Raw genomic sequence first — 18,316 nt, 5'->3', positions numbered from 1 at the left:
TTATTTGATTTGTTATCATTGGTGCTCAGAAAAGAAAAAAAATGATCAAAAAAGACTTCTAACTCAGTCTGCTGAATATCATTCTCTGATTATAAGACAAAGTTTTTTCAATGAAGGTACTCTCAGGATATTTAAAGCCCTTTCCAGCTCAAAAAAAAATCAACAGCAAAAAGTCCTATGATTCAATGAATGTTAATTAAATAAGTGTCACTTGAGAATAGGTGCATTATAAATTAGTTTATTTTCACTTTCTCATTGAAAGTATGTGTGGAGAAAAAAATTCTTATCATGTGGCTATAATTCAATTCAAGAAATGGTCATTGAGCAGCACCAGCTGCATGCAAGAATGAGGCAGGGTGGTGTGAGGAATAGTGGCATGATAAATAGGAGGAAGGAAGACCTAGATTTAAGACCTGCTTCCATACTTACTAGCTCCATGACTAAAGCAAGTCATTTAATCTCTCTGAGCTTTGGATGCCTCTCTCAAATTTATCTATTAAGTTAGAGATGGTTTATGGTCTTCTTAAGGCTCTACCAAAATATAGACAGATTGAATATGTGCACAGTAATGTACTGTGGAAGAACTGAGTGAGATATAAAGATACTGAAAACACATTGTTCTGCCTTGGGGAAGTTCTTATAGGTGAGCTAAAACATATATATGAATAACGATAATACACAGAATATGATTAGGAAGTGCCCTAAGAGTTCGGCAAAATGAGAAATTGGTTCCAGCTAGAAGGATCAGAGAATGACTTCAGGTAGATGTAGTGAAAAGAGTTCTAGCCTTGGAGCCAGAAAGATTCGAGTTCAAATCCTTCCTGGGATACTTACTAGTTGTGTGAATTTGGGCATGTCACGTCACTTCTCTCAACCACAATCTCCTCAGCTGCAAAAATGAGAGGTTGGACTTGATGGCCATTAACGTAGATTTCAGTTTTAAATATCTCTTCTTAAAATAGTTGAAATGAGCCATGAAAGATGGCTAAGAGTCTAACAGACATGAAGGGGAAGAACATTCCAGGCACTAGGATCAATATGAGAAAAGAGAGAGCAATAAGAAAGAATGTGATATATTCTGGGTATAGTTCACTTGGTAGGGGGAAGGGGAAAGCAGGATAATATAATTTGAAAAAAGCAGGCTGTAACTAAATTATGGAGAAAAATTTTGAGCCCTCCTTCTCAAACAAAAATTAGGATGTTTTTGAAAGCTGGTAGAGAGCCCTTGAATATACCTGACCATTGGAATAATGTCATCTAAGATGTGTGGTAAGAAGATTGATTTGGCAGGAATATGTGAGATAAATTGAAGGGGAAAGATGGAATACATGTAGTAGTAGCCTAAACTTTAGGCTAAGGCTGTTTCAGGAGTCTAGGCCAGTGGTCTCCAAAGTGGTAGCCATGGCATGATTACAAAAGGACAGCAGGCATGACACCAAGGGATATGCAGTCATCAAATAGAAGCTGGAAAGATAAGTTGTATCCCACCTTCCCCACAAAGGTCAGTTGTGAAATCATCTCCTGCATAATTTAACCACCCCTCTCATTTGACACCCCCAATGTTGTTTAATACTCCTTTCCTCTTTTAACCACTCCTCTGGTTGCACTGGGAAGTGGACCCTCAGGATGCTTATGACCTGATTAGGCACCCCTAGATGCAGCACAGGCAAAATTCCCCATCCAGCCCACTCTCATGTCTTTCCTACGCTGTATTCCCTCAGATCACCTTGTGGTTGCTACGAGCAGCCCTCATGTGGGCTCTGTGCTCTTGGGACAGTGACTGGTAAGAATCCCATACCACTTTTTCATTTGGACAAGGACAGAATCACACAGGATAAGTGGATATAAATGGGTTGTGCTCTACATCACTGATTCCATTCCATTATCTTTCCTCTGAAACCCATGCCTCTTCTGAACTTCCCTAATTACTATGGAGGGCATGACCATCCTTCCAGTCACTTGCTGTCATCTTCAGCTCCTTGCTCTCATTCACCCTAGAGAGTCAATCTGGGGCCAAATCTCTCATATCTCTTTCTCTCTACTCCCAAAATCATTGCCTTAGTGCAGGCCCACATCACCTCTCAGTCTGACTATTGCAATAACTTCCTATTTGGTTCCCCTGGCTCAGTTCTGTCCCCTCTCCAATTCATCCTCTGCGGAGATGCCAAAGTGATTTTTCTAAAACACAGGCCTGCGCAGTAAATACCAGAGGCTACCTTTTGGTATTATTATTTCATCTTTATCTTATCTTTTTTTTCTATTGTTGTACAAAGTTTATAATCTATGCAAATATCACAGAATGCAGTGGTGGGATTTATAAACAAGTACATGTAAACATACTAGGATAGGTGTACTCAAAAGTGTAAGAGTGTATTTTTTTAAGTAAGAGTGTATAAGTATGAAAGTTGCTAGAGCACTGATCTAGGTAAGAATTAATGAAAGTATGAATGAAGGAAGCTATGGAGGAATGAGAGGAAGGGCAAAGGTGTAAAATGTTATGGAGATGAACCAAATTGACAGGACTTAGTGATCAGGCATTTGAGTAGTACAGTGGATAGAGTTCACTGGGCTTGGATTCAAGAAGACTTGAGTTTAAATCAGGCCTCTGACACTTACTAGCTCTGTGACCCTGGGCAAACCTCTGTTTGCCTCAGTTTTCTCATCTATAAAACAGGGATAATAAAAGCACCTGTATCCTAGAGTTGTAGTGAGGATCAAAGGACACAATGATTATAAAGCAGTCATCTTAGTGCCTGGCACATATAAATGGTTGTTGTTGTTGTTGTATGGAGAAATGAGAGGATAGAGTCAAGAGTTTTGAACATCAATAACTGGGACGATGGTGGTATCATTAACAGAAATAGTAAAGTCAGGATGAGGAGTTTTTTTCCTTTTTTTTCAATTTTTAAAAAAACATTTTTAAAGTTTTGAGTTCCAAATTCTATCCTTCCCTCCCTCTCGGAGATAGTAAGCAATCAGATAGAGGTTATACATGTGCAATTATGTAAAACATTTCCATGTTAGTCATTTTGTACAAGAAGAAGTGAATCAAAGAAAAAAAATGAAAGAAAGCAAGTAAAAAACAGCATGCTTCAGTCTGTATTCAAACAATATCGCTTCTTTCTCTGGAGGTGGATAGTATGCTTTATCATTAGGCCTTTGGAATTGTCTTGGACCATTGTATCGCTGAGAATAGCTAAGTCATTCACAGTTCTTCATCGATTAACATTTCTGTTATTGTGTACAACTTTCTCCTGAATCTTTTCACTTTGCTGTGCATCAGTCCATATAAGTCTTGAGAAGATTTTGAGAGGAAAATTATAAATTCTGTTTTAAGTTCAATTAATTGAAGGTAGAATCTAGATGGATATGATTAGCAAGATAAAAGATAGGGTACCTGACCTGTGATTTCACTGGGCTAAGGGACTCCTGGGTGAAGAAACTCCTTCAAGAGAAGAGGCAGCAAATTATCTGTAGCTTAAAGTCTTAGAGAGCAGCCTAGTGTTCATAGGTTAAGTGACTTGTCCAAAGTCATATAATTAGTATGAGTAAAGGTCAGAACTTGAACCCAAGTCTTCTTGGCTCTAAGGCCAGCTTTCCATTGACTAAGTGATGCTGCCTCTCAGGTAACTTGGAAATTTGGACCTAGAACTCAGGAAAATAAGTCACCCAAACTGCCTTAAAGTAATCCCAATCTGGCTTTCTCCTTACACTGAATATATGCAAAGTTAGGGTTTGAGGAAATTTGAACAGTGTGTGAGCAGCAGAAACATGGACAAGAGTTGGACAACTAAAAAGCACAGTCAACATTGAGTCAGAGATACATTAGCAAATAATTAACAATAAATTTTCACTTATGATAAATTTGTCTTTATACCTCAAAAATTATGTCAGTATTCTTAAAAATAGTTGGCATTTACAGAGCACGTACATACATTATCTATTTTTGCTCCACAATAAATGTCAGGAGAGAATTGGAACCCAAGCCTTCCTCACTCTAGAACACGCCAACCATTCTACCATTCTCCGTCTAAATAATGTAGCAATCCTTAGTGTAAGAAGAGATATCAAACATACCATCTGTGCAGACCACACATAGCCCAAAACACTTTTCACTGTGATAAATATATATTTACATATACATACATACACACATGTATCTATGGATATATGTAAATGTATATTTGCATATATACACATATATCTATGAATATTTATATATTTGTACATACATATATACGCGTATGCTTAAATATGTGTGAAATACAATATATAATATTTTATTTAATTTAAATATCATTCTAAAGCATGTAAAAGAACCAATAAAAATCTTACGATCATAAGTAAAATTTATGATTTGGTATTTAGTAGTAATACATAAAATTGATATCCCATTTTTCCTTCTTCAGCACTAGTCAAGCACTCACTAATCTTTGTCATGCCATTAAACACTGCTTGAACCACTTCAATATGTACTGGTCTATATGATTTACTGCTGCTTTTATGCCCTAATTAGCTCAATCTTGCTTTTACTGTAATTTCCCCTTGTCAAGAATCTTCCAAGCATTCCTCCTATGCTAAACTGTTAAAAAAAAGAATCTGTACCAAACAGTAATGTTAGCCTTAATCCAGAAAACTTTTTTTCCTTCATGATAGTTTTCTTCCTTTTCCAATGCATCTGACATTGTTTTCTTCATTTTTATTTTAACAAAATTTCAATTAATCAGACAAAAATATTCAGCAATTATTTACTACATTGGCTATGTCCCCAATACTATGCAGAATCCCACCTCAGACACTTAGTATCTGTAGGACTCTGGACAAGTCACTTACCCTCTTTATGTTTCAGTTTCTTTATCAGTAAAATGGAGATTATAGTAGTTTTATCTCACAGAGCTATTGTGAGGTTTTAAATGAGATAATGTATACTATGATGTTATGTGTATGTATTTATATATTATATATATATAATGTATACTATGATACACATTTAATACCCCAAAGGTTTAATCTTATAAATGTTAGCTATTATTTCTTAGACCCTTGCAATGTGTGAAACATAGGGCATCTCTGCCTTTACAAAGCTTGCAATCCAAACAGGGAGACAGAACTAAAACACATGAAAAGATTAATGAGTGATGCATTACACTATTTGGGTAGGACTCTGGACAAGTTGCTTCCTATATCAGTGATCTTGGCAGTTCTCTAAGATTCTGTATTTCAGAGAAGGTACAGACCTGTATCAGTGAAGGGATTTTCTTCATCTAGGAGTTCTCTTTACCAATGAAATCATAGGTCCAGTTCTCCTCCCTTTTCCAGAAAAAGGCATTTGAATTTTAATGAAGGCCCATAGAAACAATGCTCTAGCCAAAGGATTAGCTCTCAAATGAATGTCAACTAGTATATAGCAAGATGACTTAGTGACTCAGAAGGTCATGCTGATGATCCTGAGTTTGAGTTAATTGCTTAACTTCCCCCTAAACATACAAAGCTAAAATTGTCAGCTTTGAAATTGCTTGGATCATTGTGTTAATGAGAATAGCTATGTCATTCATAGCTGATCATCATACAACGTTGCTGTTATTGTGTACAATGTTCTCCTGGTTCTGCTCACTTCACTTTGCATCAGTTCATGTAAGTCTTCCCAGGTTTTTCTGAAATCCGCCTGCTTGTCATTTCTCATAGCACAACAATATTCTATTACCTTCATATACTACAACTTATTCAGCCATTCACCAATTGATGGGCATCCCTTCAATTTGGAATTCTTTGACATCACAAACAAGCTGCTATAAATATTTTTGTACAAAAAGTTCCTCCCTCCCTTTTTTAAATCTCCTTAGGATACAGACCTAGTAGTGGTATTGCTGGATCAAGGGATATACACAGTTTGATTGGTCTTTGAGCATTGTTCCAAATTGCTCTCCAGAAGAGTTGGATCAATTCACAACTCCACCAACAATGCATTAGTGCCCCGATTTTCCCACATCCTCTCCAATATTTTTCATTTTCCTTTTCCATCATATTAACCAATATGATGTGTGAGGTGGTACCTCAGTTGTTTAAATTTGTATTTCTCTAGTCAATAGTTATTTAGAGCATTTCTTTATATGACTATAGATAGCTTTGATTTCTTCATCTGAAAACTGCCTGTTCATATCCTTTAACAATTTATCAATTGGGGAATGACTTGTAATCTTAAAATTTGACTCAGTCTTCTATATATTTGCTAAATGAGGCCTTTATCAGAGGCACTTGCTGTAAAAAATTATTTCCCAGCTTTCTGCTTTCTTTCTAATCTGGGTTGCATTGGTTTTGTTTGTGCAAAACCTTTTTCATTTAATATAATCAAAATTATCCATTTTATGTCTTGTAATGTTCCCTATCTCTTGTCTGGTCATGAATTCTTCTCTTCTCCTTAGATATGACAGGTAAACTATTCCTTGTTCTCCTAATTTGCTTATGGTGTCACCTTTTATGGCCAAATCATGTATCCATTTTGACCTTATCTTGCTATACAGTGTGAGATGTTGGTCTATGTCTAATTTCTGCCATATTATTTTCCACAGTTTTTGTCAAATAGTGAGCTCTTATCCCAGAAGCTGGAATCTTTGGGTATATATCACAGTTGATTACTATAGTCATTTACTACTGTGTCTTGTGTACCTAATCTATTCCACTGATCTACCACTCTATTTCTTAGCCAGTACCAAATAGTTTTGATGATTGACACTTTATAATATAGTTTTATATCTGAAACAGGTAGGCTACCTTCCTTTGCATTTTTTTTCATTAGTTCCCTTGATATTCTGGACCTTTTGTTATTCCAGATGAATTTTGTTGTTATTTTTTCTAGCTCTATAAAATAATTTTTAGTAGTTGGTATAGTCCTGAATAAATAAATTCATTTAGGTAGAACTGTCATTTTTATTATATTGGCTTAGCCTAACTGTGAGCAACTGCTATTTTTTTCCAGTTGTTTAGATCTTACTTTATTAGGTGAAAAGTGTATAGTTCCTGGGTTTGTCTTGGCAGGTAAAGTCCCAAATATTTTATATTGTCTGCAGTTATTTTAAATGGAATCTCTTTCTATCTCTTGTTGCTGGGCTTTGTTGGTAATATAAAGAAATGCAAATGCTTTCTGTGGGCTTATTTAATATCCTACAACTTTGCTAAAGTTGTTAATTATTTCAAGGAGTTTTTTAGTTTATTCTCCAGGATTCTTTAAGTGTACCATCATGTCATCTGGAAAGAGTAATAGTTTTATTTCCTCATTGCCTATTCTAATTCCTTCCATTTCTTTTTCTTCTCTTTTACTGCAGTTAACATTTCTAGTATGATATTGAATAATAGTGGTGACAATGGGCATCCTTGTTTTACCGCTGATCTTTTTGGGAAGGCATCTATCTTATCCCCATGACATAATGTTTGCTGATGGTTTTAGATAAAAGTTACTTATCATTTTAAGGAAAGTTTCATTTATTCCCATGTTCTCTAGTGTTTTTAATAGGAATGGGTAGTGTATTTTGTCAAAAGCTTTTCTGCATCTATTGAGATAATCATATGATTTGTTATTGATATGGTCAGTTATGCTGATAGTTTTCCTAATATTGAATCAGCTCTGCTTTCTTGTGTATGATCCTGGTGATAAATTGCTGTAATTTTCTTGCTAGTATTTTATTTAAAATGTTTCATCAATATTCTTTAAGGAAATTGGTCTATGGTTTTTTTTTCTCTGTTTTAGCTTTTTCTGGTTTAGGTATCAGCATCATATTTGTGTAGTAAAAGTAATTTGATAGGACTTCATCTTTGCCTATTTTTCCAAATAGTTTATATAGTATTGGAATTAATTGCTCTTTAAACATTTGGTAACATAAGATAGATTTCTATACCCATTTGAGTGCATATGTTATTCCCTCTTTGAGCCAATTCTAATGAGAGTAAGATTCAAGCACCCACCCCACTCCCATCTTTCCCTTCACTGTAATAGATCTTTCATACTGTTTCATGTGAGATAATTTACCCCATTTTAACTCTATCTTCCCTCTACTCCCAGTGTAATCTTCTTTCTCCCCCGTTACTTGTTTTTTTCTTTTGGATATTATCCCATTAAAGTCACTTTATACCTGCACCCTCTATCTATGTGTAATCCTTCTAACTGCCTTAATGGTAAAACAGTTTTTAGGAGTTGCAAATATCATCTTTCCATATAGGCATGTAGACAGTTTAGCCTTATTGAATTCCTCATATTTTCTCCTTCCTGTTTACCTTTTTATACTTCTCTTGAGACTTGTATTTGAAAATCAGTTTTTTTGTTTGTTTACCTCTGTTCTTTTCATCAGGAATACTTGAAAATCATCTATTTCATCAAATGACCATTTTTCCCCTTCAAGATTATGCTCATTTTCGCTGGGTAGGTGCTTCTTGGTTGTAATCCTAGCTATTTTGTGTTTCAGAATAGCAGATCCTAAGCCCATCCACTCCTTTAATGTAGAAGCTGTTAAATCTTGTATAATCTTCACTGTGGTTCTACAATATTTGAATTTTTTTTTTCTTTCTGGCTGCTTGCAATATTTCCTCCTTGATCTGGGAGTTCTTGAATTTAGCTATAATATTCCTGGGAGTCTTCATTTTGGGATCTCTTTCAGGGGGTGATTGATGGATTCTTTCAATGTCTATTTTATCTTCTAATTCTAGGATATCAGGACAGTTTTCCTTGATGATTTTTTTTTTTGAAGTATGATGTCTAGGTTCTTTTTTTTTTTTTTGGCTTTCACATAGTGCAATAATTCTTAAATTATCTCTACTGGATCTGTTTCCCAAATCAGTTGTTTTTACAGTGAGATATTTCACATTTTCTTTTCTTTTTTTTTTTTTTTTGTTCTTTTCATTTTGTTTGATTGATTCTGGATGCCTCATGGAGTCATTAGCCTCCACTTGTCCAATTCTATTTTTTAAGGTGATATTTTCTTCTGTTAGCTTTTTTTTTTGCTTCCTGTTGCATTTGGCCAATTCTATTTTTAAGGAGTTTTTTGTCTTCAGTGACTTTTTGGTGCATCTTTTTCCATTTTTTGTGCTTCTTTTTACTAAGCTGTTGTCTCTTTTTTCATGATTATCTTGCTTCATTCTCATTTCTTTTCCCAATTTTTTTCCAATCTCTCATTTTATTTTTAAAATCCTTTTTGACCTCTCCCAGGAGTTTTGTTTATTTGTTTGTTTGTTTTGTTTTGTTTTGTTTTTGGCTTGAGACCAATTTACATTTTTATTTTGATGCTCTGCATGTTGGTGTTTTGACATTCTTATCTTCTTCTAAGAAATTTCAGTTTTGATCTTCCCTGTTACCATAGTAATTTCTATGGTCATGTTCTTTTCTTGTTTTTTGTTCCTTTTCCCCTATTTTTTTACATTTTCTATTTCATGACTTTTAAAGTTGAGCTCTGCTCTTGGGATGAAGTGGCCACTGTCCCAAGCTTTTTGTGCCAGGGGCTGTGGGCCCTGCATGCTCACCTGGTGCTGTGCCAGGCCTGTGGGAGGCCTGTACTGTGCAAGGGCCAGGAGGGGTTGGAGGTTGGGCCTGGCTATATGCCTAATGCTGTGCCAGTACTGTGGGGGTCCTGGCTACTTGCCTGCTGCAGAGCCTCAGTCTCTGACCTGCACTGGGGCTCAGGACCTCCTACTGGCTTGCCCCACTACTGCCTGATTTGGACTGCACTTCCCTTTTACCCACATGAGATAGATTTTTCCTGCCAACCTTCTAAATTGTCTTCAGCTTGAAAATTGGTGCAAACCATCGTCTTGTTGGTTCTCCCAGTCCAGCATTCATTTTGAGGTGTTATTTTGCAGTTGTTTGGATGTGAATTTGGAAGAATTCAAGGGATTTCTGGCCTTATTCCTCCATCTTGGCTCTGGAAGTCACACGTTAAAATTAATATGATAGAACCAACCCTGACCTGGTGTGCGTATCTCTTTCTGAATTTTCATCTCCTTTTCTCTAAGTGTTTTTAAACAACACTTTTCCTTTTTTTCTTTTTTCTTGTATCACTCACCCTTTCACTAAGCCTCCTACAAATAAAAATCTTCACTTAAAACAAAATTAGAGTAAAACAAAACAAATTCATTATATGAAAATGCAGAAAAATAGATTTCATTTGTCTCTTATTTTCTATTTCCACTGATACTATCCTCATCTAGTTTATTATTGCAGTAACCTCCTAAGAGATCCCCCTCCCTCTAGAACTTATCTTCTCTAACCTCTCCAACACAATATTATGAGATTAATTTTCCAAAAGCACCACTTTCATTAAGTTACTCACATGTTTGAATTCTTTCAACAGTTACCTATTGCCCTCAGGCTAAAGTTCAAAATCCTCTGCCTGGTCTTCAAAATCTTCTATTCTCTGGCTTTACTTTACCTATCTAACCTTACCTCCTAATACTCCCCAAGAACCCTCAGTACCAGTTAGGTTGATGTCCATATTTATTGCAAACAGACCTTGGCAAATGTCTGTTTCCTCTGCTTCAGCCATCTATAGTGCTCTCCCCTTCCTTTCTCCTTGCCAAAATCCTACCTGCTCTTTCAGGGGTTAGGGACTGAGCTGATGATTTGATATAGAAAACTTTTGAATATGGAAGTTCCCTCCATTGATTCAAATCAGAACCTTCTCTTCCACTTGAGGTCTTACTTGTCCAGAGCACTGAGAGATGACCTGCCCAGGATTACACAGATAATATGTGACAGAGGCAGAATTTGAACCCAGTTCTTTTGAGTCAAGGGCAGCTTGCTGGGCCCTACATGAAGCTATACCCTGCAACAAGCTATGCCCTATGAGAAGCTATGCCTCATTAAAGTTTAGCCAAGGGAGTATCTTTTTTAAAAAATGAAACTAAAGCGATTAACTTGCAGAGGAAAAATTAAAGGGATTAACATGCAAAATGAACTAAAATATTCTGGCAAACTATAAAGATTACAGTTTAGCAGGTACATGGTTTAAATTCTTATTTCCCCCTTTGTTTTTGGCATCAGTCTTTATAGGTAGTTTCCTAAACTAGACACAAAATCATTCTTGATAACTCCAATTATAGTCCTTCAGCACTAACATTTCTTTTCATCTAAATTATAATCCTTCAGCACTAATATTTCTTTTCATCTAAATGCTAAATCTAAGATTAGGATTTGACCTTTGTAGTCTTTTTAGTTCATCACATTTGTAGATCTCTTGGATACGGTGGGTGTTTTTGATTTTGTTTTGTTTTTATCATTCTTTTGTGTAGACAACTCCCACAATAGATTCTGCTTCCACCCATAATAGATGAACAACTCCTGTGCAGATTATAGTATTAAGAAAGTTGGTTGATGCACTGAGAAGTTATTACCTGCCCATAGCCACAGAGCCATTATCTGTGAGAGGCAGGGATAAAACCCAGGTCTTTCTAACTCCAATGACTCTCCTTCCTTTAACACAATAATGCCTTTCATTCTGAAACCTATGAAAATAATTAGGGGCTTGTATTGAAATTGTAACTAACTTTGACTTACCATGAGAAGAATATTGATTACTAGGGAACAAGGAATAGAGAATCCATTTTTTAAAAAAATTTGTTATTTATTATTTTAACTAAAATATATTATTAGATATAGGTTAAGTAAAAACATGGTATTTTCCATTCTAATCTGATTGTATGTGGCATTTCATTTTAAAGAATACCATTAAATTCTTTACAACAATTTGAAGTAAAATAACCAGCTGTTTTTGTAATAGCTTCCCTTACCACAGGGGAGACTTGGTAGGATAAAAACTTGTGATTCAGATTTCATTTGAAGATACAAGTTTATCATTCTTTTTTTCCCCTTCATTTTCTCTCAGCTAGTGGAGTCCATTATGAATTCAGATCTCCAAGGGGTAAGCTGTTCTTAGTGTATGTAGTCCAATAGCTGTCTGAAGATTCCTTTTAAATAGGATAGTTTCATTCCCTGTTTCCAATAGTTGTTTTTATTTAGATAGTAGATAATACAAAAGCAATAAACTGTATAATATACTTAGGTAATACTGAGTACATTATATTTTTCTGCTCTGTTAATTCATATTGGATTTCTAATAAATGTGTTTTACACAGGTATAAACTGTGCTAAATGAAGTTACAAGAGACAAAATTCTGAGAATGATTTAACCGATTTATTAGTTAAGCTACCAGTAACCTATAAATTGAGGTCATTGGTCTCTCTTGGAGACCAAAGACCCCATTTGAGGGTCACAGGGCCCTTTAAATCCAGGTGTATCTTCCTTCTGATTTACCTGAGAATACATAATTGGGACCTCCCCTGGCAAATGTAAGTCAACCATGATTGGTAGATGGGTTGGCCTTCAGGTGTGGCTGATTAACACCCTTCTCTGACACTCAAGGAGTGCCACCTTCTCTGCATCTGTCCCAGTAGAAAGAATCTAAGATTTAGGATTTGACCTTAGTAGTCTTTTTAGGTCAAAATTAAATTAAAATAAATAAGCATCATACTCATATTATTCCTTTTACCCTCTAAGAAGGGGAATTTCCTATTCTGAAATTCTTCAGATTCAGATTAGCCATTCAACAAATAGGTTTGGTTTTGCTAAATTCATTAACTTTATGAGTAATTTGTATTTTTTTTTCTTTGAGTGTATTTCTCTATGTTAAGATTTGGATACCTGGTTGGTCCATGCATGGTGAGGTAAAATATGTCAACAGAAGTGCTATGAGAACTCCTAGTGTTTTAAATTAGTGTTTCATTTTCTGAAATTTTTAAGGAACTTGCTTCAAAGTATGCTATTAATAGCCTCCTCAGGTGCTTACATAGCATGTATCTGTCAGCAGAATTAGAGAATCATCCAACTAGAGAACAAGTTTCACAATACCCTAAGAGCTATTTTGTTCATTAGAGAGGAAAATGAACTGTTTTAAGTCTAAACTGACGTGCTTGCTAATTTCTGCGATAAAACTATTCATTGTGGTCAGTTTTAATTTAGCGTCTATTAAGCTTCAGACTGAAGTTGATCAAGTCACTTCTAAAACATACTTCTTAATTGAACTTTGAATTCCTAAAGGAAAGAAAAAAACTAGAGTATTAGAATGTTTTGAATTATACAATTTTTCTATATAAAAGAGAACAGGCAAGAGGAACCCAGTTTTTCAAACTTGATAAATATATAAGCTACATTCTTAAAATATCAAGGGATTTAGAAACCTTTTTTTTTTCATTTTCCCTTAAAAATACAGAAACCAAAAAGTTTATCCTCTGTGTTACTCAAAATGCTTACTTGAACCTATAGAATAAAGATAGCTTTATCAGAAATTTCTAAGCAATTGCTGTCTGAAAAGATACTGAATGTATTGAAACTTCTACAAATACCAAATTCCAAAGTACATGTTTAGTTGAGTATGTCATAGATGGCTGGTCTTACCTACCCCAAGAAAATGTTTATCTCTTAAAAATCTATCTATGACTATATATCTTCTACTATAGAATATGTTCAGTTCTCTCCAACTGACTTATGCTACTTACTTCAATTGCTGTCTGGCAATTTGTTCCATATTTCAAATACCCCTTTGTGTAAAGAAACCATAAAAGTTAGAAACCTGAAAATTGGATTTTTCTTTTGAACAATCACTGTCTACAAATGTGGAAAATTTGTTAAAAGTTGATTCCACCAGCTTTTCAATACAGTAAGGGAACAAACTCTCAAATAAAATATGTAGTGTTTGTATTGCTTCTTTCTTTTGTTTTAAATATTTCTGGCCAAAAGCTATTGAGCCAGAATTCTGAAGTCAAGCTCCCCACTGCTTCCTAGTAGGGTAAAAATGTGACCTTTCAGAGGAAAAAAAAAATCCTGTAAAATTAGTAGGATAAAATAGGTCACTTCATAAACCCAGTATCTACCACTTTTCTACCATGCACTGTCTTAAAATAGCTAGTCTTCACATTTTAGAACCCCGCTAGATTTATTACGTGGGAAGATTTTTCACATCTCAAATCAATCCACACATTTTGTGATGAAATTCATACAGAATGTTGTCCTTCCATTGTGGAGAGGCTTAGGTGGCAGCGATTATTTATTGATGATTATATAGAGAAAATTCCATGGTGACTGACTACACCACTGTTACCCTTCGAAAAAATAAGAATAAAATATTTTTTTAAAAAACAAGGTTCACTAAATAAAGAAGATACTCCATTCAATATTTTTAAAGCAGTTAAAAATACCTTAAGGTAGCTTAAGAATCTTAAGAAATATGAAGATTTTCATTTCTATTTTATATTCAAAGAAGCAAATGGCAAAAATAACTGGTTTAGAATGTTTCAAATCATTAATATGAGAAATACCAAGCAAAAAACAATTCCAAAGCTTTACCTCACAACAAGCCAATTGGCAAAATATCAAAATCTGGGAATAGTCAGGGCTGAAAGAGTTATGTAAGAGCACACTAATGCATTATTGGTGTAGCTATGAATTATTGGTCCAATTTTTGGTTGCTGGAAAGAAACTTGAAATTATGAAGAAAATACCTAAAAAGCCACCCTCTTTGACCCAGAAATTCTATTGAAAGAAAAGAGGTAAGTATTTCTATAGCATCTACTCTATTCCAGGTACCATACTAAGCACTTTTTACAAATATCTCATTTAATTCTCACAATAACCCTGGTAGGTCTTATTATTATTCTAATTTTACAGTTGAGGAAACTGAGGCAGACAGAGGTTAAGTGACTTGCCCAGGGACGCACAGCTAGTGTCTAAGACTGGATTTGAATTCAGGTCTTCCTGAAGCCACACCCTGTTCTTTATCCACTGGGCCACCTAGTTCCCTTAATATTGAGGGGCCTAGAATCGGGAAGACCTGAGTTCAAATCCTGCCTCAGATCCTAGCTTTGTGACCCTTGGTAGGTCACTTAACTTGTTCATTTTAGTTTCTTCAACTATGAAATATAGATAATAGTAGCACTTACCTCTAGGGTTATTGTGAAGATCAAATGTGATAATATTTGTGTGTGTCTGTCCATATATTATCTCAAATGAGATAATATGTATGTATATGTATATATATATATACAATATTTGTATGTTTATATGTACATAATATTGTATATACATACACATATTATCTTGAATGAGACAATATCTCTGAAGACACATACATACAAAGGAAGTCAAGGAAAAAAAGAAAGATCCCGTATACATGAAAATATTTATAGCTGCGCTTTTTGTAATAGAAAATATCTGGAAATAAACTAAATGCCCATCAAATATGGAATGGCTAGATGAGTTCTTGGGTTTTGCACATTAATGTAATGCAATATCATTATGCTCTAAAATTATGAATATTATGAAGACAGAAAAGCATGGGAAGACTTACCTGATTCATAGGGAAGTAAGCAAAAAAAAAAAAAAGAAGGAAACCAATATATACAAGGACCAGAATAACGTAAATCAAAATTGTAACAATAAATCAATGGAAACCAAATGCTTCAAAATGACCACACTTGTTCGCAAAGGGTAGATATGAGAAGGTATCCCATCTCTCATTTCTTCACATAGATGGAATATCATGGTTATGGAACATTGAATGTTGTGTCAGATACTTCTCTTGTATTGGTTAGTTTTGTTGATTCTTGCTATAAATAATGGTTCTCTGGAAAGGGCAGGTCAGAGGTAAACATTAGGAAATGTAAGGTAATAAAAAACAATATATGAAAGCAAATTTATTTTAAAATGTTTAAAGAATTACTATGAAAGGAAGAAATGTTCTAAAGCAAAGTTTCCACCTATAGCAAATATGTATTTATCAAGTATTTCAAATACTCTATACTGTGACAACTTAAACAAAAAATCTTTATAAAAAACCTTGACATGATTAGAATTTATTTCATTAAAGAAATCAAATTTCACTAAAGAAACATTTCATGTCTTAATTAGGATCTTAGATTTAGAGTTGGCAGCAACCTCTCTCTGTTCTCTCTCTGCATACATACACACAAACGATGTATATATGTGTGTATATATGTTTACATGTACATCTTTGTACACATATACACATATATGTATATATACATATATGTATGTATATACACATACATGCATGCATGTATAAGGATGGGACTTGTGATTTCATTGATATAGGTAAGAAAAGTTCCTCTAGTCATGCAAGCTAGCACCTTCTCTGCAACTTATCAGTCAAGAAGCATTTATTAAGCTTCTTCTGTACGCCAGGTAATGTGTTACATCTGAAAATAAAAATTAATCATGTAATGTTGCTCCTTAAACTGTGGGTCACGACTCCATATGGTGTTGTGAAAAATTGGGCAACAGTGAAAAATTTCTGAATGCTCAATGACCAAAAATTAATTAAAAATCAAACGTGTAATGAATCCAAGGTGTTTCTGGCAGCGTTTGCCCATGCTGCATCACACATTCACTACAGCCTTGGTTCTGAACACAAAGCTTGTGCACTTTGCATTAAGCATGCCCTTACGCCCACTGCAAACAGGAAAAAGGGTTGTAAGTGGAAAAAGTTTGAGAAGCCCTGGCCTAGAGCACTTAAAGCCTAAATGACTTACCTAGGGTCACACAGCCCATATATGTCAAAGGCAAATATAAATAGGTTTATATTATCATAGCATTTTAGAAGTGGAAGGAATCCAAGATTTTGACTAATGTTACCCTCACAGATTAGAGATGAAGAAACTGAAGCCCTGCATAAACTTAGAAGCTAGTTAGCAGCACAGGCAATATTTCTTTTCCCCATTATAGAAATTCATAGTCTCATCAGGACTTCACAAAGAATTAGGTTATAAGCACAAGCAGTCATCTGTCTGCTAAATAAGTTGTCACAATTCAGAATGACAGTTCTTAATCTCAGAATTCTTATATTGACTTAAATGAGCCCAAGTATAGTAATTCAGCTCAACCAAAGCTTTGAAATATTCAGAAGCAAATCTGTAATCAAGATTTCCATTTGCAATTGCCCACATATCTATGAACAAAAAACATTTTCTGGTTAAATTTTTATGCATAAACTATTACCAGTGGAGGGGCTTGTCTCTAATAACCCCTTCTCCCATAAATTCAAAAAATATTTTTCTTTAGTTTGAAAATAACACTTTACTTCCTATAAATAAAGAATGTGCAGAGATAGAGCACTTTGCCTTTCTCAAAATGTATGCATGCCTAGAGTGCAATTATCCACTTAAAAAGAAAAACCCTCAGAACTGTAGAGAGCAGCAAATATCAGCAATATCCTTGAATAGGACCACAGTTTATCCATTATAGATAAGTATTGAGGGCTACTTTTAATTTTATATGTTTGTTGAATTAGGCAACACTACAGGATTTGGAGCAGCGGCGCCCCCAACTGGAAGAACTGATTACTGCGGCACAGAATTTGAAAAACAAGACGGGCAACCAAGAAGCCAGAACAATCATTACTGATCGCAGTAAGTGGTGTTTCTGCTGCCCTGTGAAACTCAGGGCAGATTCCTGGAAAATATAGTCATAACACTATGAGGGTATTGGGCCTGTTTTCTTACTTTTTTTTCCTTCAAGAATCTGAAATTTTTCAGCCTATGAAAAACATGCTAAAATTATTTCTAATTGGAATTATTGAATTATAGTTATTCAATTAGATATTAGAATGATTTAATTCTAATTAGTCCAATCAGACTACTAGCTTCTCCATATTTGATTCCTATAAGGCTGATGGATTCCTACCTCCTGCCCCTCCGTAGGTCTTGCATTCGCCTGCCCAACACTTCCATTGTTCCTTCTGGAACCCGCCTCTAAACTACTCCCAGGGACCAGCACCCACACTCACACCCACACTATTGTTCACAAACTCTGCTTCATCCTACACCTCACCACTTCTCCTCTCATTCTTTCTATCTTCAGTGCTCATAGAAACCTAGACATGCCACCCCTTCTCACCCTCTGCAGGGTTGGTTGTTTTTGTTTTTTCCTCTTTTGCTCCATAAAATACTATGCTAGAGGGGAAAATTTACTACATAGATAGAATTTAGAGCAAGTATTTATGTAGTACTTAAAGGTTAGCAAAACCCCATGCATCTAATTCATTTGACCTTTCAGTCCCTGTGAGATGGGTGTTCTTATTAGGCTGAGAGGGGTTAAGTGACTTTCCCAGAGTCACACAGCTCATGTGTCTGAGGTAGGATTTGAACTCAGGTCTTCCTGATTCCAAGTCTAGCACTCTTATCCACTATGCCACTTAGTTACCCCTTGTCCCCATTGCACTACCCAGGACCTTCCTTTGGCACATTGCTCAGCCAATTTGAACTCCT

At 35.1% G+C, this 18,316-nt stretch overlaps 1 protein-coding gene across 1 annotated transcript in view; it reads left to right on the top strand.

Annotated features, from left to right (window-relative positions):
- Positions 1-18,316, top strand: part of DMD (dystrophin) — a 2,133,690-nt gene that overhangs the window by 1,441,752 nt on the left and 673,622 nt on the right. The window contains exon 51 of the mRNA XM_027841994.1: positions 17,341-17,458. Within this exon, the coding sequence (XP_027697795.1) occupies positions 17,341-17,458 (118 nt within the window). The remainder of the gene's footprint in view (positions 1-17,340; positions 17,459-18,316) is intronic.

The sequence above is a fragment of the Vombatus ursinus genome, unplaced genomic scaffold, assembly GCF_900497805.2.
Source record: "Vombatus ursinus unplaced genomic scaffold, bare-nosed wombat genome assembly UNPS02004827.1, whole genome shotgun sequence".
Classification (NCBI taxonomy): domain Eukaryota; kingdom Metazoa; phylum Chordata; class Mammalia; order Diprotodontia; family Vombatidae; genus Vombatus; species Vombatus ursinus.
This window is presented reverse-complemented; position numbering and strand designations above follow the sequence as displayed.